General features: G+C 45.7%; 1 protein-coding gene and 1 pseudogene across 1 annotated transcript in view; one reads left to right on the top strand and one right to left on the bottom strand.

The window, feature by feature from the left end:
* DHX36 (DEAH-box helicase 36) overlaps positions 1 to 22,674 on the bottom strand; it is a 357,256-nt gene that overhangs the window by 299,932 nt on the left and 34,650 nt on the right. Inside the window, exon 4 of the mRNA XM_085634820.1 lies at positions 21,027 to 21,065. Coding sequence (XP_085490946.1) covers positions 21,027 to 21,065 — 39 coding nt within the window. The remainder of the gene's footprint in view (positions 1 to 21,026; positions 21,066 to 22,674) is intronic.
* On the top strand, positions 21,079 to 21,956 carry LOC146785597 (malate dehydrogenase, mitochondrial pseudogene; annotated as a pseudogene).

The following is a 22,674-nucleotide window of genomic DNA, read 5'->3' as shown; positions in this document are numbered from 1 at the left end:
TGTTACAGTTTTACTTACCTGTATAAATTGATCTAAAAAAGTACTTACCCAATTGCAAAGTTCTTGGTCCTAAAAAATATATAAAAAAGCATTTGCAATGCAATAGGTCTCGCATTTACTAGAGTTTGAGTTATTGGCATTGTAAATGACAATAGCTTAAATTCTCGCAAATGCGAGACCTATAGCATTGCAAATATTTTTGTTTCCAAGCGCCCTATGCCGCGCTTGCAAGGTCATTTCCCCTTTCTTTAGACGAGCAGCGTCTAAAGAAAGGGGCCCGGCCGCCATTAAAATGAAATCACTGCTTGAGGAGCTTTTACAAAAAAACATTTGTTTTTCAGCAAAGAGCCAATTTAAAGATGTATTACTTTAACCAAGTGATGGGTAGTACCTCCTCCCGGTCCCACCCACTCAGTCGGGGTGGGAAAATACAACAAGCGGTCAAGGGATGAGTATTCCTGAAGAGACTGGCAGGATGCTCTGAGGATTGTCTTGCATGTTTCTAAATTGGACCCAAAACAGGAGATCACTGGGGTATATATTTCACCAATCACAAAATAAACATTCCAAGCTGGGACCGCTCATGGTTGGCAGATCTGGGAGCTGAGTTACCCAGGAAGCCACACCAGCCATTGCTTTCTTCCCTGGCAGAGCTCGAATCTGGTACAGTGCCAATGTAGACACGGCCAGTCCTTTCAGAATGGCCACACAACCTTGCAATGTGAAGCTGAAATGGGGTTACCAGGCCCATAAGGGCAACATGTAGGGGATCCTCTACCTTGTTCTGCATGTTCCTGTGTATAACACCATCCAAGTAACAGCTGGACCTCCAGGTACTAACATACAAAGAGAAAATGCACCACACAAGTCCAACATGTCAGGACCCACCAAATTAATTCAGGGTGAAGAGAAAGAGCCCAGTTACCGCAGTGTGAATGTAGGCATCCAGGCAAAAGAGACTGTCCCTGTACAGTATATTCAGTCGACGCCAAAGAACTGTCCCTTCACATCCTGGCGGGGGGCAGCAGCCATGCGTCACAGTGTGTTGTTTCTTCTTCTTCCTAACCTCTCCTTCCTTCACTCTCTCTCTCTCCCTCCCCTCCCTCTCCCCCTCTCCCTATCTCCCCCTATCTCCCTCTCTCTCCCTCCCTCCCTCTCTCTCCCTCCCTCACCCTCTCTCTACTCTCTCTCTCTGAACCGTATATATGTTGACGAGTTTTGGTCGCATTTATAACTTCTATCCTATAAAAACCAGGACACCTGGGCTCTAAATCCACCGCGTGTGCTCGACCAAAGAATCGCGTTACCACCTAACTGCTCAATTTTCCTGTTGGCCAAATTTTAGAGTGCCTAGAAACAGTTTAGCCCAAGTTGAAGGCACTACCAAACAATATACATCGTTAGATAACATTGCATTTCCACGTCTGATAGTTTGGTATTCTTTGTTTCACTGTTTAAACATTTTGATGTATGATGATGAATCTACTTTCAGCAGCTCCAGAACAGGGTTACCCCCCAGCCAAACATAGATACATCACAATAGCCACATCCAACAGACCCAAGTTTTCACTGTGCAAAGTGACCTTTCGCAGTGCAGTCACTGATTTGCATATGGCCATGTCTGAACTGGGGTGGCGGAGTGAGCTAAAGAATGATGATGGATTAAACCAAGATCATTTGACTGGGGGTGAGTGCTTGCAATGTTCAACACTCCGTCAATCATCCCCTTTGGTTTCGCGTCACTTTATGATTAGCACAAGCCACAATTTAGCACAGCAATAATACTAAAAAATAATATTCATATTTGGGCGCTTATGTATTGCAAGCTATCCTTAATAGGATGTCAGGGCGATTTACAAACCAGGCTCGCACTTAATTATGACCCAATTACAACTGGTGTTCACTCAGGGAGTGTAACTCAAGCATTGCAGCAGCTAATATTTCACATCCACAGCATCGCCAGCGCTGCGGGGAGCGGTGACCTTGAAGACGCCCTTGGCTCTCCCTGGGGTTTGGGGACTTTGGATGGCAGGGATGAGGAGAAAGCTTCACCTGCTGGGATGCATAGCCGGCCTTTAACTTACACTTCTACAGAGCCGCAGAGTGGGCTGTATCAATAGCGCACAACATTATCTGCATTGCTTCGAGGAGCTTTAATAAAGCATTTTATTAACGTTATAGGCCATAATCAAGAAAACTAAAGCATCTGCTTTATAGCTGTCGACACCAAACATTTCAGGAACAATAGTCTCAATGTTCTCTTCATAGCGATTATATCATTATTTAATAATTACGTAGCGGTTTTACATAGCTCTCATGCACTGTGAGGTAGGTAAATGGGCGCATTCAAGTGAACACAGGTGAGTATACAATGACGGCGACGAGACTTGAGACAGGTGTCGGTCAATGCACAGGATAGGTAGTGGTACAATACGAGTGCGGGTGGCATAGCAAACGGGGGAAAGTCATTTAATCCTCCAACAAATGTAGGGTCGGTTAAAGTCAGATGATCGAGCAGAAAACAAGAGGAAAAGCCGTAACATTAAGGTAGTTTGGGGGGTAGGGGTGAAGCAGGGGGGGTAGCGGGGATGGTCATGGGTAAAGGACATTAAACACAACCTCAGCGACGGGAGGGCTGCAGGGGGTGGACCGCAAGACATTCTCAGTAAAGTGACGCTTTGGAAGGAGAGGCAGCCGAGGGGGAAGAGAAACAAAATAGAACAAGCGCGTGTCTGCCTTGTATAGTTGCAGTGCGCAGTGAAACTAAAAGCTGAATCAAGCACGCAGTGGGAGCGTGTGAGGCAGAGAGGAGATGCCATGCTCGTGCACATCGCCTGTCCGTGCGCGCACATGGTTTGTTTCCCTTCGCGCACCAAACCGACAACAATAGCCTCGCCAAGGCGAAGCAGCACATGTGCTACGTTCGCTAGGCGAGACCTAAAAACGGTTATTGTTCTAAATTGGTCTTGAGTTTTTTCTTGAGAGTAGGTCTCATTTATTGACTCGGTTCAACAAATGCTTAACACTATCCTCTGATAAGTCTAAACTACTCACGCACACTATTTAAGCCCTGTAAGCCAATAAGGGTAGTCTGGACTTTCTATATAGTGCACCTCATTTTGGTACACTACCTAAAAAGCCAGCTTTCTACACCTGATTATTGTGGAGCAGCACTACATGTCCCAACAGCACAGCATCCAATAATGGCATTTCTCTGCTCAAAACATCAGATTTTACATTCACAGAAAAAGCAATTAAGTGAAGTGGTATGAATAAACTTGGAACTCAATCCCTCCAGATACCAGTCCCTGAGCATACAGTTGAGGTACAGAAGGTAAACTGTGATCCAGGAGAAAAGGGATGAACTCCTTTTGTAAGGAAAAGCCAGTAAATGGCAGGGTTTTCCTTCCAATATGCAATGTTGATGGGTTTACATCCTCAAGGTAGTATTCACTTTCTAAGCACCTCATTAGAAACCACATTGGGTTTTAAGTAAAGGAAAAATATTCATTTATGAATTGCTGTAGATCAGAAAAGTTCCACATGGTAATTTTTACACAATAAGCACCCTGTGTAAGTTTTTGTTGGCCATAAAGATGGTTATGTATTTTTTAAACATTTTTTTAACATGGATACAACATAACCATGCCTACACGCCAATTCAACAGTTTTAGAAAGGCATTGGTTGACATTTTGGTTTTGCGAATATTTGTTCCTTATGAACAGCATCAGCAAAAAGATTTTTTTTTAATACCTGTTGCAGATGAACAACATAGACAAGGAAACAAATCCAAATCAAATCCCGGCCATAGTAACGCGTGTCTGTATATGGCATTTTGGCCGGGTTGTAATGATGTTTGAAAGTACATGCGTCACCATGCAATTCTGTGCATATGTGGTGAATATTTTGGCGCAACAATTTTTGAACAAGGGAGGGGGTGGGGATAGTGTACAAACAAGTCAGATGCTGATGACAGGGGAAGCAATGGAGAAGCTCGGAGAGTGTAACAACACTATAAAGAGTGCAGGGGAATAGGTATGTGATAGGGGTAAGCAGTGCACGGGGAGAGAAAATCACACATCCCATACACTCTCATGAAGTACTGAAACCTAAAGAAAAACGTTGTTCCCTGAATGTAAGCATTCGGATAGGTGAAAACCATTCAGCCAGAAGGGTCATAAAGAAGCTATACTCCAGTGGGGCGACAAAAATAATAACTATAGGGAAAGCCACTGAATATGGACAAAAGGTTAACAGATGATAAGCAAAAGCCTGAACCAAGGTCCTCAGTGAGTATTGGTGCTGCTCAAAGTAGGTCTTTCAGAAGAGATCGAAAAATAAGTGATGTAATGAGGATATGGTGCAAGTATTGATGGCCTTTCTAAAAGTGAAGAGGGAGGGTTCTATAGAGAAAGGAAGCCGATTCCTGGGATTACAGGACATAAACGAGAAGAAGAAAGCGTCTGCAGACTAACGACGGTAGATCTCAGGTTGCAGAAGGCATGACAAGAAGGTATCTGTAGCACAGAAGTGCCTATCACAGCTCTACAATGGCTAGACCCAGTATTAGAATAACCACAGCATGGAAATGAGTTCTAATTCTATTCAATTCAATTCACATACATTTATCTTTTATTAAAATTCTGTAAATCTGACAATTATTTGGCTGTCTTAGACCTATATGGGACAGCCCTATCCAGCCGATTGGCGAGACAGTATTTTAATCTTCCTTCAAGCTGTAACAGGGGCCAGTACGGGATCTATAGTACCAGAGTGAGTGGTTCTTTATTTGATGACGTCACTAAACTTTGACTGAAAGTGCTTGCATTCCTTCAATGAAGCTGTACTTGATAGGCTCTCCAGAAATAATCGCAAAATCAGCTGACTAGCGCGATGACCGCAAAAAGTATCTTTCTGGCCACATAAAAAGGTCTCCAGCTGACAGCCCCAAAAAATGTGACATTTTGTTGGTCGTACGCGCACATCATTACGTGGCATTGTGCAGCCGGCTTCCGGCTTCCACTACATTAACCTGATGGACTCAGATACTTGCCTGACGTGGCATAAGGGAAGGAGCAGCATGACTCTTCAATCACTGGTTGTGCTATTCATATCCTCCAGAATTCCGCTATTTTGTGATGCGCAGAATAATAGTGAAATCAGCTGACTAGCGCGATGACCAGAAATTGTATCTTTTTGGCCGAAAAAAAGTCTCCAGCAGGCAGCCAAAGAAATCGGGGGCTACACAATTAATCGGAGTTATTGTTACCTCAAATTCATCTTTATCTGTTTACCTTTTTCAAGAGACTATCGTGGTGCCTGACAGACATTAAACAATGGAATCATGTAAACATCAGCAGGGAGTAGTCAAAGGGTGGGGGGAGGGGGGGGGGAGGGGGGGGCGGTCAGTGGCTTGCCAGGAACATGTAGTACCATGGGGTGAGGATTCTTACTTTCCATCTGTGGTGCGGAGGGCGAACGTTTCAAACTTGCATGCCCCGGCAGGGGCGCATACATGGGCACTAGTACATCCCAGGGAGCAATACGGCCCACTCTCATGAGGTTAGGACTGGAGCAGTGCTTCTGTAGAGATGCACAATCTTTAAACATGCCTATTTCATAGTGGAATCCTCTGCTCAAACTGGTTCCATTGATTTAAGGCTGAAACATTATTAAAATAAAGTGCTGCAATAACGCCAAAAACTTTTCATTTTTGTGCTGCTTAATTTCAATTTTTTACCGCAAATTTTGCAAATCTGTGCCGCAATATCATGGCGGTTCTGACTTATCAGGGAGAACTGAGTAAATTGTGCTGGCATAATGCATTTTTCAGCTGAACAAGCAGAACATGAAAAATCTACTCGCAATGACGAGTCAGATTTGATTATATAGAGCTATATTTAGAACCTACTCACCCGTTCTGGCGTGTTAGCAAAGAACAGGTGTTCCCCTCAGTCAGAAAGTGAAGAAGCAATAAAGATGCCTTTAAATCAGGTTTCTATCTTGTAACATTTGCTCAATGTTCAAAGACAGAGGTCAGAAGTCAGTTTACAATAATTTTTCCTTCTCCAACTGCAAAGTACCAGGATTTTGTAGTGAACTGTCTGACCTATTGTACAAAGTATGAAATGAAAGGCTGTAGGGTATCCGTTTTTTTCCTAAAACATATTTAACTAGCTAATAAGTCAACTGTACAAACATTTCAAAATATATATTTCAGAGGTTGTGAAAGCCCATCATTTGTACTCCTGTGTGATAACAAACAATTCAAAATAGATTACTTGGTGATGTGCAAATGATAAATATGTTTTCTGAAACCCCATTTTCATAAACTATCGTTAATATACTATATAATTTTATCAGTAAACCTGCAGGGTAGTGGGAAAGTTTTGACAGTGCACTACCACATCATGCTTTAGTAGGAATATGCTACTTACCAGTATGCATCTGTTCTTGGCATATAGAGCTGCAGATCTATACACTGTGCATAGATCGCCATCTGGTGTTGGGCCCGGATGTTTGCAGTTTGTTTTTCTTCTTGGACAATGTTTGGAAGTAACGAGTTCGGTGACTCCTCCTTCGGTCCGTACTGCACATGGGCTTCGGCTCCATCCTCAGATTGTTTTTCGCCAGCAGGGAAAAGATGGAGCGGAGTGATAATAGTAAAGAAACCCATGTGTGTTGTATCTAAATAAGATAGGCTGGAACGGATACAGGTAGCCGGGTGGGCGTGTATAGATCTGCAGCTCTACATGCCAAGAACAGATGCATACTGGTAAGTAGCATATTCCGTTCGAGGCAAATGAGCTGCAGATTATACACTGTGCATAGATTATATAGCAGTACCCAACCCTAGCGGCGACCACCGGTATCCGTTGCAGTGGTTTGAAACAGTGTCTTTAGTACAGCCTGGCCCACACTAGCTTGTTGTTTGGAGTGCACGTCTACACAGTAATGTTTTGTGAAGGTGTGCGGTGTTGACCATGTGGCTGCTTTGCAGATGTCATCTAAGGGTATGTTCCCTAGAAAAGCCATAGAAGCCCCTATCTTTCTTGTAGAGTGGGCTTTAGGTGGAACAGATAATGTTATTTTTGCTTTGTGATAGCAAATTTGTATGCACTTTACAATCCACCTAGCTATCCCTGATTTTGAGATGGGGTTGCCTTTATGCGGTGGAGAGAACGAGACAAACAACTGTTTAGTCTTTCTGAAAGATTGCGTTCTTTGTATGTAGTAAAGTAAAGCCCTTTTAACATCAAGTGTATGTAGAGCCCTTTCCGCAACAGATTGAGGTTGCGAGAAAAAAAACGGTAATTCCACCGATTGATTGAGATGGAAGGGGGAAATGACCTCGGGCAGAAATTTAGGATTTGTGCGAAGAATCACCTTGCTGTGATGTATCTGTAGAAAGGGTTCTTGTATAGTGAACGCTTGTATTTCACTAACCCTTCTAAGGGAAGTGATATCTACGAGAAAAGCTGTTTTCCAAGTAAGGAACTGCAGCTCACATTTATGCATTGGTTCGAAAAGCGGACCCATCAGCCTTGTAAGAACTACGTTTAGATTCCACACAGGTGAGGGTGGTGCCCTGGGCGGAATTACTCTTTTAAGGTCTTCCATGAAAGCTTTAATAGCAGGCACTCTGAAAAGTGATAAATGCTGTCTGTTTTGTAGGTAAGCAGCAATAGCTGCTAGGTGTAAACGGATGGATGAATATGCCAGGTTACACCTTTGTAGATAGAGCAGGTAGCATATGATGTGCTGTATGGATACATCTAAAGGGTTGATTGTATTGTTACGGCAGTAAACAAATCTTTTCCACTTTGCGGCATAGCATGCTCGAGTGGTAGGACGTCTGGCTTCCCTGATAATGTTCATGCAATCAGGAGGAAGGTTAAGGTATCAAAATTCTAAGATTTCAGGAGCCAGATCGCAAGGTTGAGCTGAGCTGGGTCAGGGTGCCTGATTTCTCCATGGTTCTGGGTTAGGAGGCATGGGGACAGGTGCAGTTTTTGGTGTGGTACCACCGAGAGTTGTAGTAGTGTGGTGTACCACGGCTGCCTGGCCCATGTTGGAGCTACCAGAATGAGTGTGAGGGAGTGCTGTTGTAGCTTCCTTACCACTAATGGAATTAGCGTGAGAGGTGGAAAGGCGTATGCAAATTTTCCTGACCAGTTCATCCATATCGCATTGCCTTTGGACAATGGGTGTGGGTATCTGGCGGCGAAGCTTGGGCATTTTTTGTTTTCGTGGGTGGCAAAGAGGTCTATCTGAGGATGCCCCCACTTGTGAAAGAATGGGCGAAGAACTTGTGGATGCAGTTCCCATTCGTGCATTTGCTGCGTTTGTCTGCCGAGCAGATCTGCCATGGTGTTTTGTATCCCTGGGACGTGTTGTGCCAGGAGAAAGATTTTTTGTGGGATTGCCCATCTCCATATGCTCTGTGCTAACCGAGAGAGGTGTGGAGAGTGTGTCCCCCCCTGTTTTTGAATGTAGTACATTGCAGTCATATTGTCTGTGAGAATGAGGACTGCTTTGGCTGAAATTTGTTTCTGAAACGATTTCAGGGCTAGAAAGATCGCCAATAACTCCAGATGGTTGATGTGGAGTAACCTTTGTTGTGGCGTCCATACACCTTGCACTGTGAGGTGCAATAGGTGCGCTCCCCAGCCGGAGAGCGATGCGTCCGTCGTTAGAATCACCTGAGGAACCGGGTCCAGGAACGGTCGCCCTTTGGAAAGGTTTGTGGTGTTCCACCACTGCAGAGAGCGATGGGTGCGACCGTCCACCAACACCAGATCCGTCAGCTGTCCCTGGGCCTGGTTCCACTGGCGTGCTAGGCACTCTTGGAGTGGACGCATGTGGAGTCTTGCATGAGGCACTATGAAGATGCAAGATGCCATCATCCTTATTAGCTTCATAAACACTCTTGCTGGGAGAGTGCTGAAGGATGAATCTTTGGCGCAAGGCTTGTATGCTTGCGATTCTGGCTGAACTGGGATAGGCTATAGCTTTTGAGGTGTCTATAGTGGCACCGAGGTATTGCTTTGTGTGAGACGGTATCAGCTGGGACTTTTGGTGGTTCACCGTGAAACCTAGCTGGTGGAGTAGTTGGATGGTAATGTTTGTATGTTGCCCACACTGGTGGTAGGAAGCGGCTTTTATTAGCCAGTCGGCCAAGTAAGGGAAGACGTGAATGTGCTGTCTTCTGAGGTGTGCCGCCACTACTGCTAGGCATTTGGTAAACACTCGTGGTGCGGTTGTGACCCCGAAGGGGAGAACATTGAACTGATAATGTTGGCCGTCCACCACGAATCTGAGGTACTTTCTGTGAGAAGGGTGTATTGGAATATGAAAGTATGCGTCTTTCAAGTCCAGTGTAGTGAGAAAGTCGCCCTGGCAGAGGAGTGGGAGAACTTGTTGGAGAGTTACCATGTAAAAATGGTCTGAATGTATGTATGCATTTAGAGGCCGGAGGTCTAGAATGGGCCGCAGGGTCTCGTCTCTCTTTGGTATCAGAAAGTACAGAGAGTAGACCCCTAAATTTTGCTGATTGATGGGGACCTTCTCTATAGCCTATTTTTGCAGGAGGGAGATTACCTCTGGTTTCAGCAGCGTGGTATGTTCTTGTGACATTGTACGGTGCCTGGGTGGGATATTTGGGGGGGTAGATGTTAGTTCGAGACAGTACCCTGACCGAATAATTTGGGTAACCCATTTGTCTGATGTTATGGTCTCCCAGGTTTGAAAAAAGTCTTGTAGTCTGCCCCCGACTGGAGTGGAATGGTCTGGGGGGAGCGGGGGAAAGTCATTGTGTGGGCGGTATGGCAGAACGGGAGGTGTTGGTTTTGCCCCTGCCTTTATTATTGTTCCCTCTATATCCACCTCTTTGATAGCCCTTTGTGAAGGTAGTCTGAGGAGGGGACTTGTAGGACGTAGAGGCGTTATCGGCAGAGTAACCTCTGCCAGTGCCTCGAAAGGAGGAACGGCGAAAGGAGCGTCTAGGAGTGTGGGACTGTAATGCTCCCATAGACTTCGCCGTATCTGTATCCTTCTTCATTTTTTCCAGGGCTTCGTCTACTTTTGGGCCAAATAAGTGTTGTTGGTCAAAAGGGTGGTTCAGTATAGATGCTTGGACCTCCGGCTTAAAGCCTGAGATTCTGAGCCAGGCGTGGCGGCGAAGCAGAACACTGGTGTTTATAGCCCTGGAAGCTGTGTCTGCTGCGTCCAGTGCACATTTAATAGAGGTGTTGGTAATGATCTTTCCCTCTTGTATCAATTGATGAGCTTTATTTTTATATTTTTCTGGGAGATGTTGCATGATAGCCTCCAGCTCATCATAGTGCGCTCTGTCGTACCGTGCCAGCAGCGCTTGCGTGTTGGCGATGCGCCACATATTGGCAGCTTGCGAGGCAGTGCGTTTGCCAGACGCATCTAAGAGCTTGGTCTCCTTATCGGGTGGTGGAGCCTCCCCCGATGACTGAGAATTGGATCGCTTCCTAGCTGTGGATACCACTAATGAGTCTAAGGGAGCAGGTCCTTTAATATAGTCAGGATCTGTGGGGGCTGCCTTATATTTCTTCTCTATTCTGGGGTTTAAGACCCTAGCCCTGACTGGGTCTTTGAAAACTTCTGCCGCATGTTTGGTCACCCCTTTAAGCATGGGTAATAATGCAGTAGATTTATCTGCAATGTCAAAAGTGTCAAGTAGGAAGTCTTCCTCAACTGGATCACTGTGTAACTCCACCCCATGATAATGTGCCGCCTGTTGTAACAAGTGGTGGAACCTCAGGCAGTCCTCTGGTGGAGATGGCCTGGATGGATAAAGATCATCCTGAGGCACATCTGGGACATCTGGATTGTGATAATCCTCCCATGGGTCTGGTGTTCCCGGAGGAGTGGGGTCCTGTGGGGCATCTGTTGGATCATAGTATGGATCCCCTTGGTCATCAGGGTCTGGAGACGGGGTTGGAGAGCGATGAGGCAAGGGTGGAGAAGGTGGAGGCGGAGATGGGGGAGGTGGAGGAGGTGGGGAGGGTACTCTGAAGGGGGATGTGGCAGAGTCCTTCCATTTTGGCGGTGGAGGAGGATCTGACTTGTCTAAATGTCTTTTCTTTGAAGACAGTCAAATGTCCAGTCTTTGGATCCTTTGTTAAAGTCTTTTGACAAGGATCTGGCGTGAATAGCTCCTCCGGCACCGATTCGTCTGTCGGTGCCGATGTTTTCGGAGCCGACGGCTTCTTTGGTTTATCCGTGCCATGCTTTTTTGGGGCCTCCGATTTTTTGTTCGGTGCCGAGGCAGGCATCGACACGGTAGCGTCGGTGCCAAGGGATTTAGGTTTGGTCGGTACCGAGAGGCCAGGTTTCGACACCGATGGCTTCGGAACGGAGCTTGGTGTGGTTTTCTTCGGTGCCGAAGGGTGTTTTTCGGCGCCGCTAGTAGGCTGGCTCGAGCCCGAGCTGCCGGGAGACTTGTGATGCCTCTTCACCGGGCCCGAAGGTGGGGTGATGGAAGCGGTATGCTTGGTTTTGCCTAGGCCCGGAGGCGAAGGTGTAACCGGAGTCTCTTTCGGTATGGGCGCGGGAGTGGGAGGGGGTAGAGTACTCACAACCCTCTGCGCCGGTGGGATCTCCTCCACGTCAGAGTCGTCGGCCTCGGAAGCGCTGACGATGTCGTCCTCCTGTTCGGTGTGCTGCTGTCCCGAAGCTCCGGTGTCTTCTCCGAAGATGTCAGGTGGAGCCGAGGTCGATGAGTGCGCCATGGTGCGTCGAGCTCGTCGATCCCGAATAGTCTTTTTCGATCGAAAAGACTTGCAGGCGGGGCAGTCTCGGGCCTCGTGTTCGGGAGAGAGGCAGAGGTTGCACACCTGATGTAGATCGGTGTGGGGAAATTTAGACCCACATTTTGGGCACTTCTTAAAGGGAGTCCTTTCCATCAGCCGAGACTGGAGTCGAGATAGGCCCGAAGGCCGCTGCCGATGCCTGGAATCGAGGAAGTGCCGAAGAGAGAGATAAAGAAGATGATTCCGTCTGAAGAATCTCGATAGATGAGGATTTTTCGTCGAAGGTCGAACTGGGCAGGTTCGAAGCCGGAGCACGAAGTATTACATCCGAGCCCGATGGCGGAAAAAAAACAATCTGAGGATGGAGCCGAAGCCCATGCGCAGTACGGACCGAAGGAGGAGTCACCGAACTCGTGACTTCCAAACATTGTCCAAGAAGAAAAACAAACTGCAAACATCCGGGCCCAACACCAGATGGCGATCTATGCACAGTGTATATCTGCAGCTCATATGCCTCGAACATATATTTATTAAAAGTGAGAGTTTAAACATGAACTGAGAAATGCTCCTGCCCATGCCCTTATGGCAATGCTATTAGTAAACGGAGAGGGTAGTCAGGGATCATGTGTACCCTATATGTGGGCTAGATTCTGATTACACATGGAGCAAACGTTTAGTCTATTCAAACAGAAGAGTTTTGTACAGCAGAAATGCTGAACTCACATTTGAAGGTGCACTCATATGCGAGAATAAAGAAAAAGGTGACACCGTAATACAAAACATTTGCCAAGGATCACACAATTTGAGACCAGTTTACTGGTCAAGTACATTACAGTTAAGTCAAGTAGATTATTCAAATTACTTGAACTGCAGGCCTAGTAACAAATTTATGATTTTTCAAGGACTGTCAAAGGTCAGATTAATATTTGGTGGACATTAGGTTGAATGAATCTGAGAATGTGCTTTAACTGGCAAAGAAAGATTGTTACTGTCATAATCTCGAAATGTCATACTCAAATATTCTTCAAAGAAGACCACTAGTGTTTTGCAGTACTGACTTCCTAACGTAGGTATTGAGCTATCAAAAGAAGGTGGGGGAAGTGGGTGGAAGAAATACAAAAACAGAATGTAATCCCAATTATAGTGGATGAATCTCCTATCACAAATTTTAATAATAAGCTTTAAAACAAAAACAATGGTATATATTGTACACATACCAAATGTCTACATATTCTGCTAGCGATGTTGCTAGTGTGAGATCCAAGGACATAAGGCATGGGGAGCAAGGTAAGCAAAGTTCCCAGACTGCTTATCTTGTATTACTTTTTTAATCCTGGTTTTAAAAAGATTTTTTGGTATTTGAGAATGTTGATGTCTAAAAACAGTAATAATCTATGTGATCAGTTAACAGGAAACTAAACGTTTTGCATTTTCAACACTTAGTTTTGAGTTAGGTTGACTGCATAACTATAGGAGATTAGGACTTAGAAGCCATTAGCGTTAAGACTTTAGGTGATGTGTAGATCTATTGTATGAGTGAGTAAAATCGCGTAATGTTGTCCACCCATAACGTGAGCAGTATTGAATATGCTACTTACTAGTATGCATCTGTTCTTGGCATGTAGGGCTGCTGACATTCATATCTGTGCATAGATCGCCGCCTAGTGTTCGGTCCGGATGATTGCACATTGTTGTCCTGGAAGAGTCTTCGAAGTATCACGAGATAGGTGGCTCATCCCCTGGACTACAGTGCGCATGGGCATCCCCTCCATCCTTAGATTGTTTTTCGCCATTGTGGCATAGATGGAGTGTAATACAGTGACTGATGACCATGCTAACTAGTAATTACTGAATGCTACAGCTGCTACAGGCGCCGGGGAGGAGGGTGGGCGATATGAATGTCAGCAGCCCTACATGCCTAGAACAGATGCATACTGGTAAGTAGCATATTCGGTTCGAGGCATGTGGGCTGCTGAATTCATATCTGTGCATAGATCATATAGCAGTCCCTCCATTTAGCGGCGGCTTCCCGTGCCAGCTGCAGCAGTCTGAAAAAGAGTTTTGAGAACAGCCTGTCCTACAGCTGCCTGCTGTCTTGAGTGTACATCTACACAGTAGTGCTTGGTAAATGTATGTATAGTGGACCATGTGGCTGCTCTACATATCTCCTCTAAAGGAATATTTCCCAGGAAAGCCATGGAGGCCCCTAACTTTCGTGTGGAGTGGGCTCTTGGAGGAATTGTTAGTGTGCGCTTAGCTTTTTCATAGCAAATCTGTATACACTTAACGATCCACCTAGCTATTCCTGCTTTGGAAATGGGTTTGCCTTTGTGCTGTGGAGAAAAGGCAACAAACAGTTGTTTTGTTTTCCTGAAATTTTGTGTTCTGTCAATATAGTACAGGAGAGCTCTTTTGATATCAAGTGTGTGGAACATTCTCTCTGCTACATTCTCAGGATTAGTATAAAACACTGGTAGTTCTATGGATTGGTTCATATGGAACTGCGAAATTACCTTGGGGCATGAAAGTAGGGTTGGTGCATAGTACGACCCTGTTGGCATGAACCTGTATAAATGGTTCTTGAATGGTTAGTGCCTGAAGTTCACTAACTCTTCTTAGGGAAGTAATGGCAACTAGGAAAGCTACTTTCCATGTTAGAAATTGAATCTCACAAGAGTGTAGAGGTTCAAAAGGTGGTCCCATCAGTCTGGTGAAGACCACATTTAGGTTCCAGACTGGTGAAGGAGGGTGTCTTGGAGGAATCACACGTTTGAGTCCCTCCAAGAAAGCTCTGATGGCAGGCACTTGTGAACAGTGAGAGGTGCTGCCTGTTCTGAAGGTAAGCTGCCAGTGCGGTTAAAAGTATACGGATGGAATTGTATGCTAGATTGCATCGGTATAAGTGTAATAGATAACAGATAATGTTTTGAGTCGATGCATCCAGCGGATTGATGTCATTATTTTTACAATAAATGACAAATCGTTTCCACTTAGCCGCGTAGCAGGCTCTGGTAGTGGGTCTCCGTGCCTCCTTGATGATAGGCATACATTCTGGAGGCAAGTTTAGGTAGCCAAATTCTAAGATCTCAGGAGCCAGATCGCCAGGTTCAGCTGTTGCGGATCTGGTTGCTGAATCTCGCCATGGCTCTGCGTTAAAAGCGTGGGTGTGAGCCGTAGTCGTTGATGCGGTACCACGGAGAGTTCCAGAAACGTGGTGTACCATGGTTGGCGTGCCCACGTTGGAGCAACCAGGACGAGCGTCATTGAGTGTTGCCTCAGTTTGCGTGCCACCAGCGGTATTAATGGTGCTGGGGGAAAAGCGTACGCAAATCTGCCTGACCAGTTCATCCATATTGCATTGCCCTGCGACTGTGGATGTGGGAACCTGGCGGCAAAGTTTTGGCATTTTGCGTTTTCCCTTGTGGCGAATAGGTCTATCTCTGGATGACCCCACCGTTGGAAGTACGGTTGGAGTACTGATGGATGTATCTCCCACTCGTGTATTTGGTGGCTGTGTCTGCTGAGCAGATCCGCCATCTGGTTGTCCTTGCCCGGGAGGTGTTCCGCCATGAGGAAGATGTTCCTCTGAATGTCCCACTTCCACATGCTCTGAGCCAGATGAGACAACTGTGGGGAGTGTGTTCCTCCCTGCTTCTGTATGTAGTACATGGCAGTCATGTTGTCCGTCCGGATTAACACGACTTTGTTGCACAAGTGTACTTTGAATGCCTTCATTGCAAGGAAGATTGCCATGAGTTCCAGAAGGTTGATGTGCATCCTCCTTTGCTGTGTCGTCCATAGTCCCTGCACTGTGTAATTGAGTACATGAGCTCCCCATCCCTGGAGAGACGCGTCCGCCGTCAGTATGATTTGTGGGACAGGCTCTTGAAACGGTCGGCCCTTGCAAAGGTTTTGTGGATTCCACCAATGCAGAGAGTTGTATGCCCGACCGCTCACCAACACTAGGTCCTTCAATTGTCCGTGAGCCTGATTCCACTGACGTGCCAAGCACTCCTGAAGCGGGCGCATATGTAACCTCGCGTGCGAGACTATGAAGATGCAGGAGGCCATCATGCCTATCAACAGCATAAACACTCGTGCCGGTAGTGAGTGTTGAGGTTTGAACTTTTTTATGAGCAACTGCATACTGTTGATCCGTACTGAATTGGGCTGTGCCTTGGCTGCCAGAGTGTCTATGGTCGCGCCTAGGTACTGCTGTACGTGGGTGGGTTGAAGGTGGGACGTTGGATAATTCAGGGAGAAGCCAAGGCTGTGAAGAAGGCGAATGGTGTGGGTTACGTGGTTGGTACACTGCTGGGCCGACTTTCCCTGGATAAGCCAGTCGTCCAGATAAGGATAGACATGTATGTGCTGTCTCCTTAAGTGCGCCGCCACTGTTGCCAGGCACTTGGTGAACACTCTGGGTGCCGTTGTTACTCCGAAAGGGAGGACTTTGAACTGGTAATGTTGATTGAGAACAGTGAACCCGAGATATTTTCTGTGTGATGGGTGTATGGGTGTATGGAAATACGCATCTTTGAGATCTAGTGTTGCGAGAAAGTCTCCCTGTTTGAGCAACGGCAGCACCTGTTGCAAGGTGAGCATGTGAAAATGCTCTGACAGAATGTAACGGTTTAGAGGTCGTAAATCCAGTATGGGTCTGAGAGACCCGTCCTTTTTGGGGATCAGAAAATACAGTGAGTACACTCCTGATCCCTGTTCTTCTGCTGGCACGAGTTCTATGGCTCCTTTTTGGAGCATACTGAGAACTTCCAGTTGGAATAAGTGCAAGTGCTCTGCGGACATAGGACGGTGTCTTGGTGGTATGTTTGGTGGAGTGGATGTGAGCTCCAGACAATAACCGTACTGGACAATGTCTCTCACCCACCTGTCTGTAGTGATGGACTTCCAGACCGGCAGGAACTCCTGTAGTCTCCCCCCGACAGGTGTTACGTGGTCGGGGGGCAGTGACAAGGCGCCACTGTTTGTTGGTGGTGGAGGACCTGGAGCTGTTGTTCCCTCGGCCTCTGCCTTTGACGTTGTTTCCACGGTATCCACCTCTAGTATTCTTATTATAGGTGGTCTGTGAACCTCCTTTAGTGTACTGCGACTGTTGGGAGTTCTGGTTTTTAGATGGTCCTCTGTTGCTAGAGCGACGAAAGGACCCACTCCGAAACTGCTATGATTGCAGAGCCCCCATAGACTTTGCAGTCTCTGTATCTTTTTTGATCTTTTCTAGGGTGGTGTCAACTTCGGGGCCAAAAAGGGAGTCCGGGTTGACAGGTTGATTGAGTATCGTTGTCTGTATCTCTGGTTTGAATCCTGAGATTCTCAACCAAGCATGCCTTCTTAACATGACGCTGGTGTTAATAGCCCTAGCTGCAGTGTCCGCTACGTCAAGAGCGCACTTAATGGAAGCGTTGCTTATGAGCTTCCCTTCTGTAATAAGCGACTCTGCTCCTTCCTTAAACTGATCTGGGAGGTGCTGTAGCAGTATCTCTAGGGTATCATAATGCGCCCTGTCGTATCGAGCCAGAAGTGCCTGATGTTAGCTGCCTGTGCAGCAACTCTTTTTCCTTAAGTTTCCAAGACCTTAGACTCCTTGTCAGGGGGAGGAGCATCACCCGTTGTCTGTGAATTGGCTCTCTTCCGAGCATTGGACACCACCAACGAGTCCAAAGGCAACTGGCCTCTTATGTAGGTAGGGTCCACAGGAGCTGGCCTATATTTTTTATCAATCCTAGGGTTTAGTACTCTCGCCCTTGTGGTCTCTTTAAAAATGTCATGAGCCGGTTTTAGGACCCCCTTCAGCATGGGCAGAGTCTTAACAGATCTTTCTGAGGTAGAGAAGGTATCCATCAGAAAATCATCCTCAAAAGGATCAGTGTGGAGCTGTACATCATGATTTTTAGCTGCTCTCTCAATCAAGGCATTGAAAGCAGCAGTATCCTCAGTAGGAGATGATTTTACCACATATGCCGGTGTGTCTGGAGCAGTATGTGGGTCCCCGGGAGAAATATCGTCCACCCAAGGTTGGTTTTGATCTTCAGGGTCAGTGTCCACAGGATAAGTGTCCTCAACATCACCAGCATCCACATCAAACTGTGTGGGTGAGAATGACTGAGGCTCCTGGTCATAATATTGAACATGTTCTACTAGAACTGGTGATGTGGTCCTCTTCTTCAATGGAATTTTGTATGGCTCCATTGATTTCTCTGGCAGTATCTTTCTTTTATATATTGAAAGTCTACCAGTCTCCGCATCGATAAACTGCCTTGGCTCCTCATCTTCGTGAGGTACTTTGACAGCTCTCTGTCCCATTGGCATTCCTGTTGGTGCTTCGACAGGTTTCTTCGGGTCGACCCCTTTTTGCGGCTCGGGACCCTTCTTTGCGTCGAACATCGGCGGTCGTATCGCCGGTGGTAGTCCGAATTTTATGTGCGTCGACGCGATATGAACTGTGCTGACCGTCTTCGGCTGCGGGGGTGCTTTTGCGCAGAGCATGGAAGCCGTGTCGTGGATGCGGAGTAACGACTCAGACACCTTCTTCTTTAGGAAGGGAGACGGTGTTGTTGATTCGACACGTTCCTTCGATACCCTTTTGGACGTGGCATCTAACCCCGAACCAGACGCCGTGTTCTCGACACGAGGACTGGGATGGGTCGGCCGTCGCGAGTCGCTCTGTATTTTTGTATCGACGATCCTCGGCGCCGATTTTTTTCGGGTCGGCAACCTTGACCTTGTTTGTTGGCGACGCCTTCGGCTCGACGTCCCCATGAAATCTCTGTGCGTCGACGGCCTTCTTTTGTTTGTTCGGCTCCGAGGGCTTAGAGGCCTTGTTGCCGATGAGAGACTCTTTCACTTTCGGTTTCGAGTTAGGCGCCTGTGCCTTCAGTTTCGATTTCGTTTGATCGAATGATGGCGCTTTCGATACCGATGGCTCTTTAGGGTAGTTCGTAGCCGGGCCTTTATGCGGGGCTGTAGAACGAGAAGAATGATCTTGGGTAAGGCCTTGTGGCGATCCCTCGACCTGAGCCTTATCGAGTGTGTCTCTGGGCCCTGTACCGACATGTGGGCCTAGCTCATCTTCTGAGCCATCCTCCTCGGCCCCAAGGGCCTCCTCGTCGTCTCCTACCTCTTCGACGACCCCTTCTTCCTGTTCGTCTACTATACGCTCGTCTTCGGCATCATAGTCGGATTCTCGCTCCGAAGCCGGATCCGATAGCTCCCCCCGAACTTCAAGGTCCACGACCTCCTCATCTTCTGTCCCGAAGAGGTTGTCCGGGTTCGGCGTCGCTTTCTGCGCCTCGAGCCGAGCTGCTCGACGAATGCGAAGGGTCTTCTTCGATCGAAACCTGGAACACGCCATACAGGTGGCTTCGTCGTGGTTTGGAGAGAGGCACTTGTTGCACACCGGGTGCACGTCGAAGCGAGCATACTTAGCGTTACAAAGAGGGCAACGCTTAAAAGGGCTATTCGATGTCTTTGGTTCCATCGTTGATGATCTACTTGAGAACGCCCTCGACAAATAGACTTGGCGCCGAACGAAAACAATACCGACGAATGTAAAGGCCTAAATACTCAAAGAGCTAAGATTAGGACATCCGAACCCAATGGCGGAAAAAAACTATCTAAGGATGGAGGGGATGCCCATGCGCACTGTAGTCCAGGGGAGGAGCCACCTATCTCGTGATACTTCGAAGACTCTTCCAGGACAACAATGTGCAATCATCTGGACCCAACACTAGGCGGCGATCTATGCACAGATATGAATTCAGCAGCCCACATGCCTCGAACTCATGACCATAAGATTGCTCCTCGAAAATAGCAAGCAAGGTATGCCTTTGTGAACAAAAGTTCTGTGTGAATTAGGGGGTTTGGCCCTTACCTACAACCACCTTGGGCCTTAGACAATTGTATACACAAAACAAAATCAGGTGGTTGGGAGATTTAAACACATCTATACTTATGCATGAGGTACATTTTACTCAATCATGACCTCAAATTTTTTTTAGTGATGATTGAACACAAATGTTTTTTAAACTTTCACATTTGGTGCGATAAGAGAAAGGACAATCCACATTCAACTCGATGGATATACAGTGAAAAATATTTGAAAAACGTGAAATATGGAAAGATAAATCAAATATACATTGTGACAATGCAAAATGTATACATGAACTAGGCTAAAATTGCATCTTCAACAATCCAAGATTTTAAAAGACCAGAGCATTACATTCACAGAAAGTACTCTAAGTACTGGAACGTATAAAGGGTCCAGAGGTATCTAATATAGGCTTCCAATAGTTTCTTTAGACAAATGAATTTATAAGTCCATATTGATACTGGTTGAACTAGGATCCCCTATTGATCCCAGTCTACGTGTTTCGAACCAACACTTTCTTTGGGTGTTCTCTTCAGGACAAGAGTTTGGTGAATTCTTAGGGGGCAAGCCAAAAGTTGTTGATTCCAACTTATCAGTTGTCAAGGTTATTTGGGATTTGTACTCGTGCACCAAATCAAAGGAGCAGGACATGCTTTTCTGGATTGCTCATGTTGTTCTGTGAGTCTCTGTAATTTGTATTTGTTTAGAAGTGGATTCTGGAGCTATTCAATATACTGAGCACCCTCTGAATGAAAGTTGTGGTCTATGTATGCCCTCTGTTACTAAAGTCATGCAAGATGCCTGCTCAACGTATTGATAGTTATTGGTGTGATATTTTTTAGTGAAGCCAGTTTCAAGCATGCAAAATTTACACAAAATAGGTGACACCAATAAGTTGGAATATGAGCAATTCACTTAAAAAAAAAAACACATTGGCTCGGGCTTAGGCTACAGTCCCCTGCCTCACACCGCTAGTGTGGTACAATAAACATTGGTGATTGTAAAGGGTATACTCAGAAATATAAAAATGAAAGAGAAGTCATTTGAAAAATATTCCATGCCATCAAGTTCAACATTTTTCCACTTTCCAGGAAAGAATATGCAAATCAACAAGGCATGGCTGACCCATACTGAGGACAAGAGAGGTTGCTACCGAATTCAAATTAAATGGTAAAAACATGAAGGGTATAGTGTATAATAAATATACTCATATTTAACTCGACTGCCTCAGTCACTGAGGAGATTCTCTAGCACCTTATTGTTGAATCACACTCCAAATTTAACCATTTCAAACAACCACCAGTCTGACTGAACACGATGCTTAAACATTCTGGCAACATTTTTTAAAGCAGTTTACCTCTCTCATCGCAAATGAAGGAAGCTTCTGGCGAAATCGCTGAAAGACAAAAATGAAAACATTATCATTTCTACAGGAAGGAGTGTTTTATACACACAACCAAGTGTTCAGGCTGTGAGTATTCGAGAACTAATATGTGAAACTATTTAAAAAGTCTTTCAGCCATACTTTGAAAGATCTACAAATATTTTTACTAGTATAAATGTGGCTGCCCTGAGGCAATGATCTGCATAATTTCCAACCCCGTGAATTCAACCATCCCCATCACCTCAGAAGTGTTTAAGAAGCATGGTGTCTATAATCCCAACCACATTTTTGGTGTTACTACGCTCGGAATTGTGAGGGCACATTTGTTACACAGCTCAAGGGTTTGGATCCAGCCGGTGTCAATGTCCCAGTCATTGGTGGCCATGCTGGAAAGACAATCATTCCTCTCATCTCTCAGTGCACACCGAAAGTGGACTTCCCTCAGGATCAGCTGGAAGCTCTTACTAGTCGGATTCAAGAGGCTGGCACTGAGGTTGTAAAAGCTAAAGATGGAGCAGGATCTGCTACCCTTTCAATGGCATATGCTGGTGCCAGGTTTGTCTTCTCTCTTGGATGCCATGAATGGAAAAGAGGGAGTAATTGAATGTTTCTTTGTAAGGTCTGAAGAAACCGCAGGTCCATACTTTTCAACACTTCTCTTGCTTGGGACAAATGGAATTGAGAAGAACCTGGGCCTGGGCAAGTTGTCTCCCTATGAAGAAAAATTGGTGGCTGGGGCCATGGACGAGCTCAAGGGCTCCATTAAGAAAGGGGAGTATTTTATAAAAAGCCGGAAGTGAAATGTGCAGTTGTAGGAGATAACCCTCTATAATTTATTGAAACATCATGTCACTTTAAAGACGTTCGGACAAACCACATGCTGTTAAGAGTGCTGCATTACTGATGTATTCCACCTGCTGAGTAGTGTAGATGATCTGAGTCTGACCATCAATAAAACAATTTTTATTTTGTCAGAGAAAAAAAAACGTGGCTTATTTCTATCTGTGAGAATGCTGGATGCAGAAAGATTCAGCACCGCCCAAAGAGGTGCAACCAGTAAGATGGGGTAGTTAAGGGAAATACAGACACATTTTGGTGGTATAAAAAATCCAAAAGGTTTGCGAACTTACTCCTACCTTGTGTCCAGGCTTGTTGATTCATTTTATTAAAACTTTGGAAAGTCGCTAAAGACTGTACAATTCTGCTATTCATTAACAGTGTAAGTTTGAAATCAAATCTCCAATGAGTCTCCAACTGTTATTCTTTGAGAGCTATTGCCATAATCAAGAGCAAGACAATGGTTATTTCTAAAACAAAAGTGAGGGACCTAAATCCAACCAAAGAATTTAACTGGTATTGTACATTGGCAAGAATTTGCCTAGGGAAGGGCAACATGTATTTGATTAGCTTGGTGTCCTTTTTGAGTCTATTTTGCTCCAAGGTTTACTTTTTATTATTTTTACATGACTGGTATTTTTTACAGAAGGGATATTTTGATGCTACAGGCAAATGTTTGTTTTTGCCCCTCATGTTAGAGACTGAGAAACATTTCACCACAGTTGCTCCATTGATTATTAACAGAACTGAATAATGATTCCACTGTGAAACATGTATAGATTCT

This window comes from Triturus cristatus, chromosome 11 (assembly GCF_964204655.1).
Source record: "Triturus cristatus chromosome 11, aTriCri1.1, whole genome shotgun sequence".
In the NCBI taxonomy this organism is placed as follows: Eukaryota; Metazoa; Chordata; class Amphibia; order Caudata; family Salamandridae; genus Triturus; species Triturus cristatus.
The sequence above is the reverse complement of the archived record's forward strand: the minus strand, read 5'-3'. Positions and strand labels throughout refer to the sequence as shown.